The sequence below is a fragment of the Musa acuminata genome, chromosome BXJ1-7, assembly GCF_036884655.1.
Source record: "Musa acuminata AAA Group cultivar baxijiao chromosome BXJ1-7, Cavendish_Baxijiao_AAA, whole genome shotgun sequence".
In the NCBI taxonomy this organism is placed as follows: Eukaryota; Viridiplantae; Streptophyta; class Magnoliopsida; order Zingiberales; family Musaceae; genus Musa; species Musa acuminata.
Window position 1 is genome coordinate 41,667,067 of NC_088333.1, and position 9,464 is coordinate 41,676,530.

At 40.5% G+C, this 9,464-nt stretch overlaps 1 protein-coding gene across 1 annotated transcript; it reads right to left on the minus strand.

Annotated features, from left to right (window-relative positions):
• Positions 1–329: 329 nt before the first annotated feature.
• Positions 330–9,163, minus strand: LOC135679777 (extensin-like). Its single transcript, XM_065193761.1, has 4 exons — positions 8,200–9,163; positions 5,760–5,867; positions 4,363–4,472; positions 330–2,183 (listed from the first exon to the last, which is right to left on the minus strand). The coding sequence occupies exons 1-4, from the start codon at positions 9,161–9,163 to the stop codon at positions 2,115–2,117; spliced, it is 1,251 nt and encodes a 416-aa protein (XP_065049833.1). The 3' UTR covers positions 330–2,114.
• Positions 9,164–9,464: the final 301 nt, after the last annotated feature.

The window sequence follows — 9,464 nt, forward strand, 5'->3', positions numbered from 1 at the left end:
TTTAACTGATCCCAAGTTTTTCTGGTTGTGGAAATTCTTTTCTAAATGTCTAATTGGGATCAGTGTTTGCCTTTTTGGTTATCGTTTTATATCGTTTTATATCAGTGTATCGACACATGATATGTTGGTGTGGTGGAGGAACAACGAAGGATGTATCGATAGCGATAGCGATAGCGGTGGAGGAACAAGGATGTATCAATAGCGGTAGCGATGGCATCTTACACTAGAAATAATAAGACAATGATATGAATCACTTCTTCAGTCGTGTTTTTTGGGGTAAAAGTTAATGTAGATTTTTTTTTTTTTGGGACATAAGAATGAGACAAAAATAAAAAAAAATTAAAAGTATTTTTCCGGTATTAAAAAAAAAAAGAAACAGCAATCAGTTCCGTACATAAAAAAAGAGAAATACAATTATGTCAAACTAATGATACGAATCACTGCGAGCATTACATCCATGAAATGATGTAGGAATAGGGTAGATGGTTGCGTCAGTCGTCGTCATGGATCATCGATGTGCGGTGATGAGAGTCTCTACGAACCGCAACCCATCGAACCTGGGAGCGAATCTGTCTTCCGATGACCGCCGCCGCTGCTCTTCCTGCGCGACCAAGAAGCGAGACTAGGCTTCGTAAGATTCGTAGGGAACCATGACTCGCGTGCAAATTACCTGGTCTGCCGATTGCTGTTTCGGGGGGTCGGGGAGGGAGGAACCGGACACGGCGGTCGAGTACGATGCGGCAGCGGTGATCACCGTGGACGCGATCGTCACGGCGCCCGAACCCTTCATGGTGGTGGGAGTGACGAGGCGATCCGATGACGGTGATGTGAGAGAAGAAGTCTGCCTTCTCCGGCGCAGGTTGGACTCGGTTAGATGTGGCGACGAGTGGAATTTATGCCGTGCTCCTTCTTCCGGCCGAGTTGGCTTCTGCTGTTGGCAATCCATCTTGTGGACGAGTCGCGCTGGTGCGCAGGGAAAGATGGAGTGGCCGGCGATGAGTAAGCGGTAGCATCAGCGCACGCTCGTGGTGGCCTGTGTCGCTACGTACTCATGATCATCCTCTCATGCGGTGCAAACCACGGGAGGGAGTTAGTGGCTGTGGATCAACAGTACCCGTAACCCTTTCATGATTTCCCACATCTTTGTTCTTTTTTCATACTTATCTGAAATCTGTTGGGCTGATGGCCCATATTCAGTCCATGTGGGCTTTATCAGCCCACAGCCCACACCCTCTCTTAACCTAACCCTAATTAAGATTAGGGAGGTGTGGTGACTGCGTTGCGTTTTAGAGGCAGATTAAGGCTATAAAAAGGCAGCAACGAAGTAGATCTTTGAGGCCACGAGATTTGAGGCCACGAGATTCCAAAGAGAAGAAGGAGCAGAGAGACTGTTCACAATCATCTAGCAGTGTTCTCATCTCAGGTTAGATCAAATCTACAGTAGACTCTTGCTGTGATTACTTGGGGAGGTTTTAGATATTGTGGGCAGTGACGTGATCCTTGTATCCCAGTTATTCTCTTGTGGTTGTTGCTAGGGTTTTGGGCAAGAGATTGAGATTTGTATATTCATTATTCTCATAATGGATTATCTCTAGTTTGCCCCGTGGTTTTTACCCTTCACATTGAAGGAGTTTTCCACGTATATCTTGGTGTTCTGTTTGATTGTGTTTCCATTTTATTCCGCTGCGTATTTTGGTCTTCTAGTATTTGTTCCTATACAAAGGTTATTCCTCTTTTTATCCCCATCACATCTTTGTTCTTTTTTCATACTTACCTGAAATCAACATCTAGCATCGTCAAATTGCTATCTTCTGTCGTGATCAAGAAGCATGTGAGAATGAACCCCAGACTTTTGCATATCAATAAAATATTATTTGAGCAATCCTAAGTTTAGGTTCACAATTGGTTTACCTACAGTTACATGCACCAATTTATTCCAAAAAACTGGCAGACATTTGTCTCAGGTTACATAATCACGTCATTATAACGACAATAATACAGAGATCTCACTTAATAGACATGTATGTTAATAGCTTTCCAAATAAATAATTAACTGTATCACATGAAGTATACTGATTCTGATTAGGATCAAGAGGTATGCGCAGGAGATTGTTTTAACATACAGGATTTCCGGTGGGTGGTTGGCCTTGCTGCACAGAGAGTGGGGGCCGAACATTATGCTCCTGCAGAAGATGATGAACGAAAGCATCAGACATTGGTTTCGAGTAAAGAAATTTGATGCTGGTGTACTACCAGAGAGCCATGAAAACAAGAATCATGCCCGTAATGTAATCAATGTAAAATGTTCTATGATGCTTGTAAACATAAGAGAAGTTTCTCTAGTTAATGTTGAGTGTCTCTTTGTGCGCCCAGTTCAGGTTCTAAGCAGGCAATAACAACATAAATTACAAGCAGCAATTATGCATGATGTTAACTGGATCATAAGGAGAATCAAGAAAGTTTTCCATTTCCAAATCTTTATTCTGTTGTAGCTCTATTTGCTTTAAACGGCCTAACGAAAAACAAAGCTGGTCTTAAACTATTGCACTATAACCAAATTGCATGTAAGAAGTGCAGACTAGAGAAAGTGAAATGTGGTGCTAAAATGGTTTTATAGCCAGCCAACAAGATATTTCTCTGTATAGACCTGGAAACAGTGATATCTTGTGTTGTGCCCCACTGAAGATCTAGTACCAGATGAAGATAGCCATGAAACTCGATTCTCCCATAACTAAGTTTAGTTACTTCACTACTGAATTGAAGGCGTAACACAAAACAGAAGTAGGAGCATAGGACTTGTCATCATCAGATAACCACCTGCATTCCTATAAATCACAAAATGAGCGGTAACCAGGAGTGTTCAGTCACACGATTTTATATCACAATCAATATGTAGACGAAAAACATCTACAAAACTCAAGTAGTTGTTGAACAATCCTTTCATCCTTAGATTTCCTGTGAACAAATATCAAAATTGAGCTCAGACCATACAATGATAGAAGTATTTAGAAAATAAATAATCTAGACCAAGGTTTGTCGTTTTGGGTGTTGGACCTGTTTCGATGATCTAGTTGGACCGGTATACCGGTTCACACCGATGTACCATGTGTTAGAACACCAGTACGTATCGATGTTTTGGAGAGGAAGAAAAATAATAAGAATGAGAAGGGAAAAGAAAGAAAGGAGGAAGCAGAGGAAGAAGGAAGAAGAGAAAGTGATGGAGGAAGAAGAAGAAGAAGAAAACAGAGGCAGCGGAGTAGAAGAGGAAAAGAGGAGGGAGTGTCCCTAGGAAGAAGAAGAAACATGGCGGAAATGTCACGAAGCAGCGGCCAAAACAGGGGTGGTCCACATACCGGTCCATGCCCGGCCCAGTCCATACTGCCCACTTCATACCAATTTGGGTGGTACAACAATCATTGATCTAGACCACTATTCCATAAATTTTCTATATGTGAATATTGTTCAGGATTAAGAGATAATTACATGAAAAAGGCAAAAATCAAATGAATGACCAATATCAAATTTCATTTTCATAAGCAATGAGTAACGAGAGTGGAATTCCCTCATAACTTATAGTTATATGAAAACTCCAGCTCACAACTCCCTTGAGTTGACATCAATGTTTTACATGTGTATGTGTGTCTTCATGTTCAGCTTACTGGAAGCATCATGCTCCGTCACAAAAAGTAAATCAGAATCAAGGAAAGAGTCAATGTCTCACCACTATTTACCAAAAGGGGAGAAAAGTTTGCATCACAGGCTTAGCCTATGAACACTGGTCACAGGGGTAGCTATGTCCATGGTGCTTGAGCACAGAACGTATATCAGGGTTAGCAATTTCCTTTGTTCGTCTATCAAGGGAGTTTAATTAACTAAACACAAGCAGGAGACCAGACTGAGATTTGTTGCTAATATGGGACAACAGCTCAACTGAATGAGACATCTAAAATCTAAATGTTGTTCATCGAATGAACTTCCATGTTGAGTTATCAACAATTCTATCAAAATGAAAGAAAGAAGTCAAAATCAGATCTATGTTCTGGCTAAGCCAGATCAATTGATAGACTTTCCACTGGTATGGGACAACACCTCAACCGATTGAGATATCTAATGTTGTTCATCGAATGAACTTCCACGTTGAGTTATCAACAGTTCAATCAAAATAAAAGAAAGAAGTCAAAGGCCATAGTGCAAAGAAAAGTCTTGGTTAAGCCAGAAGTCCTTTCCCATTCTTTCTTTCCTTCTGCTTATGACTATAATTATAAAAGCAGACATAAAAATAGAGCCGAATGGAAATGGTACGCTGAGCAGTATGTTTTCATAAAAGCAATAAACAGCTGTATAAATCAAGTGTTTACTTACTCCAATTTTAGTAATGAAGCAGCATGAAGAACATCTCACAGATGGAGCTCCGTATGGGTACATCAATAGAACAGAACATCTCCCGCATTTCACATTGCCAACCTGATGAGCTACAACACAATTTCTATTAATAACCGGCGTTAATAAGAAATGTCATCAAAATAATCTGCAATAAAATACCATTGGTGCCCTTATGCAAGATGATCAGCAAGATGAGGAATTAGAGGAGGAAATAAAATTATTTGGCAAGAATAGAAAAAGGCGAACTTCTGTGAACCACAATATGTTGAATAATACATGAAAACTCATGACCACAAATGTGATCAGGCTCTCAAGCAAAGGACTGCCATCATGGGTCAATAGGTAAATCTCAATAGAGCAATTTTGATATATATCTGCACACTGAATCAAGATTCGTAATTTCGTACCATATCGAAGTATCGAGCTCAACTCGGTATGGTACGGTACGGTATATATATATATATATATATATATATATATATATATATATATATATATATATATACATACATACATACATAAATATATATATATATACATATATATACATATATATACATATATATACATATATATACATATATATACATATATATATATATACATATATATATATATATAAAGTTTAAAAATAAAAAAGGACAATGTCCCTGATTTCTTCTCCCCGCAAAGCCTCAGCGATGTCGTCGAGGCTTCTTCTCCCGACGTGGATGAGGAGAAGTCGCCAATGACACGAGGCCTCATAACCTTAGACGAGAAGGAGGCGACATCTCATCTGCAACATCCGGCGAGGGAGGGCAGCAACGGATTAGGATCGTCAAGGGAGAGCGACATCAGATCTCTAAGTTCTCCCTTTTCTTCTCCCTCGACTAATACCACCCTGTAACGGATAGCGATAGTCAAAATCAACCGTCACCGACCGATAGTAGGTGGTCCGCGTGTTGGTCTGCTGGCGGACTAGTACGTACCGCCCAATACAAGCGGTATCATTCGAATTTTAAAACCCAGCACTGAACATTAAAAAATAACATTTGTAATTGAAAGAAATAGCCTCTTGTCGAACATAAAAAGAGAAGGTTCAACAGCTTGCCATATTGAAAAATGTCCAAAGAAGAATGATTATTGTGGAAAGAAACAAAAGTTGATTGACATAAATTTATGCTGAAAGGGAATGATACAGCACCTATACTCAGACGACAGAAGCTTTAGAAATGAAAGTCAAAGATTTCATTTTCCTACAATTTTTGAATTGGGATTGACATTTAAGAATGAGACTACATTTGTTGCACACAAATAAGCAAAAAAAAGATAAATTAAGGCAGTCGGCAAAAAATAATTTGCATATGCAGACTAAAGGACAAAATTGAAGCATTTACCTTCAAGTACAAGATTAACTGTCTGACAGGAAGCACACTGGACGTAACTTGCATTCCGAGGATAAGACAGCAGTTGGCGACAACCACCACAGACCATCTGACCCATTTCTGATTTAAAATTTGAAACATTAGAAACTGAAAATCAAGGAAATGCAGGTTGGGAATAAAAATTAAATTATTACCAAGAGAAAATTATCATATTGTGTAATCACTGGTTCATTGTATGAATGTGCTAATTATAGTAAATAAAAGAGGCTCATAGTCAAAGCAACAGATGATTCTAACTAGATCTGAACCCATATGCTTTCAGCCTAGTAAATTCTATCAACAAGTCATCGAATGAATGATTAACCAAACACAGCAATTACAATGGGGGAATATAAATTGCTGTGTTTGGTTAGTCATTCATGTTTGATCGAGCCAAACTCTGTCAAATTAGAGTTATTAATAAATCAAATACAGAAAAAAGCTTTCATGTTTAATATATTCACATGAAAACTCAATGTACCTGATTACTACTCAGCATCTACAAAGTTAAGAGAACATGAATTAGTGAAAGTAAAAATTTTGCAAAACATTCTTTATGTTATTATATTATCTAGGTTCATTAATGGCACAAAAATTTTGCAACTTTGTGACAAATCTCTAATAAATTTTCCTTCAAATAACCAATACGTGGTAAGGTCCAAAGGTTTTGGTAAGAAGTAACAATTAGCTTGCAGGACCAGTACTAGACATCTATATCCCTTTTTCTTTTTCCTTAACATCTACTCTAGTTCTTCAACTAATATCACCAACCAAGTTTACGGCTATCAACATTATCCTAGTTGATCATCATATTTTCATACAGCACTGTCTCCATCACAATCCTCAATGCCTTAAATATCTAAGTTAATGTTTTCAATTACTTGTTTAATTAAATTAGCATCTTATTAGTTGATGGCAGGATTGAAGTTGTGATATCATTTAGTTCCAAAACTTTTGATAGTGAATAAGAATCAATAGTTGCTACCATCAATCATCATTTTGGGTACCGGACCAATTCCAATGATTTGGTCATACACACTGGTCCATACCGGTGTTTTGAAAAGGAAGAAAAAGGAGAAGAGAAAGGGACGATAAAGACAGAGAAGGAGGAAGGAGAAAGAGGAGGAAGAAAAAGGAGGGAGGAGGAAGAGAAAGGAAGAGGAGGGAGGAGGAAGAAGGAGGCGGTGGAGGGAGAGGAGGGAGGAAGAGGAGGAACTGTAACCATCGGTCGATAGCACACGGCAAGTGGTGGGTGACAAGCAATGACACCGATAGCGTGAGGCTAGATGCACTCATGTTCAGGTTAAGAGGGCTTGCAATAGAATGTTCGAGAAAAGAGGGCTTGTGAGCACGTTTGGACGAAGAGGACTCATGTTCGAATAAACATGTTGGAGAGAACTCGTTTTAATGGGTCAAAGCAAACCACCCATAAAAGGGACGGTCCGCATACCAATTCACACCTGGACCAATACTTACGACCCGTTTGATCTGAGCGAAAAGACCATCCTTGGTTACTACATTGGTCCCCCATTTATGACATCATGTTCATCATCATGTACCTTATATTGTCAATTTTTGTGTCAATATTTAATGAAGCAAAGCAATTTCCAATTAACTAGTTTATATATATGTATATATACATATCAAAAAAATTTATTAGAGAATAAAGTATCTCGACAATTAAGCTCTAAACCAATTATGTAGAATAAAATATCTAAACCAGTAAGCTCTATACTATTTATGTATCTGGCACTTCGCCCTTTAGAGTCCACATTGATCAATAGCACCACCATTTTCAGATCCTCTGTGGAATCTTATACTGTACTTTTTGTAGGTGATCCAGTGATGTATCTTCACTTCCAAAGCAGATATTCACCATCACAATAACCAATGCATTTTACAGTTCCTACCTCCTAGATATTTACATAGCATTATGCAATCTGTCATTGAACTTCTGTGTTATTATTACAAACATCCACATTGAAAATATAAAATTGATCGTTACCACTGTGGTCACAAACTGGCATTCCAACCCTCACAAAAATTGAAGCTAAAGCATCACTTTAGCATAGATTATCTATAGATAGAGTTCAAACCCTAGTAACTCATCCAACCTTTCTATCATGATAATTTTTTGTTGTAGACCAACAAAAAGGAACTAATAGAATTTAGGGCATGGAGACACGAAAAAAGAGATAAAAATATTATTTTTCTTTTTCCATATGATGTTGCACCGATGTTACAATTATGAAAGACAGTGCCTGCAGATCATTAACAGACTCACCTCCTCCGCTCAAAGAGATGATGCTAATTTGTGTTACTCGAATCCCAAAAGCATTAAAAAAAATGAAGTTTGAGTCATATAAATTTAGGACATTATTCGATTCGTTTGGAGCAGAAGGGAAAACCCAACCTGTAGTTTGAGCTGGTGAAAGGAGTGCAGGAGGTTGTGATTGCAGCGGAGCTGAAGGTTCCCACGCGGGCGGAACTTCTTCATCCGGGCCGTTCGTCAGGTCCCTTCCCCTTCTCTCCCACCCTTGAGGAGCTTCTTCGGCCGGGCCACTCGTCATTGCCCCTTCCCTCCTCTCCCAACCAGGAGGAACATCTCCTTCGGCCGGGCCGCTCGTCGAATCCCCTTCCCTCCTCTCCCAACCAGGAGGAACATCTTCGTCGGCCGGGCCGCTCGTCGAATCCCCTTCCCTCCTCTCCCAACCAGGAGGAACATCTTCGTCGGCAGGGCCGCTCGTCAAATCCACCTCCCTCCTCTCCCAACCAGGAGGAACATCTTCTTTGGCCGGGCTGCTCGTCGGGTCCCCTTCCCTCCTCTCCCAACCAGGAGGAACATCTTCGGCCGGGCTGCTTGTCGGATCCCTTTTCCTCGTCTCCCACCCAGGAGGAACATCTTCGGCCAGGCAGCTACTCTGATCCCTTTCCCTTGTCTCCCATCCCGGAGGAACTTCTTCGGACGGACTGCTCGTCGGATCCCTCTCCTTCGCCTCCCACGCAGGAGGAGCTTCTTCAGCCGGGCTGCTTCTCGTATCCCTTTTCCTCCTCTCCCATCCAGGAGGAACATCTTCGGCCGGGCTGCTCATCGAACCCCTCTCCCTCGTCTCCCACCCAGGAGGAGCTTCTTCGGCGGAGCTGGTCGTCGGATCCCCTACCCTCCTCTCCCAACCTGGAGGAACTTCTTCTTCGGCCGGGCCACTCATCTTATCCCCTTTCCTCGTCTCCCACGCAGGAGGAGCTTCTTCGCCCCGCCCGCTGGTGGGATCGCCTTCCCTGGGCTCCAACCCGGACGGAGCTTCTTCGGCCGAGGCCCTCGCCGGATCCCTTTCCCTGGACTCCCACCCAGGAGGCGCTTCTTTTTCGACCGGCATATATCCAATCTTCACTGATATATTCGACAAATATGTGAATTAGTCCTCCAAGTATCTATTATTTCATCTTAGTTTTTGAGATAAAATAAGGTCCGAAAATTGTATATATATATATATATATATAGTATGAAATTAATAGTTATTATTACATAAAAATATAATTAAATTATCTATATAAAAAACAATTGGTTCGAATATCTTCATCCAATATAGAAATATATGAAAATGTTTTGCTTGGTTGATGTATTTGGATTCCCTCCGACAAGCTCGTGAAATTTCAAGTCCAAAAAACCTTAGAGAG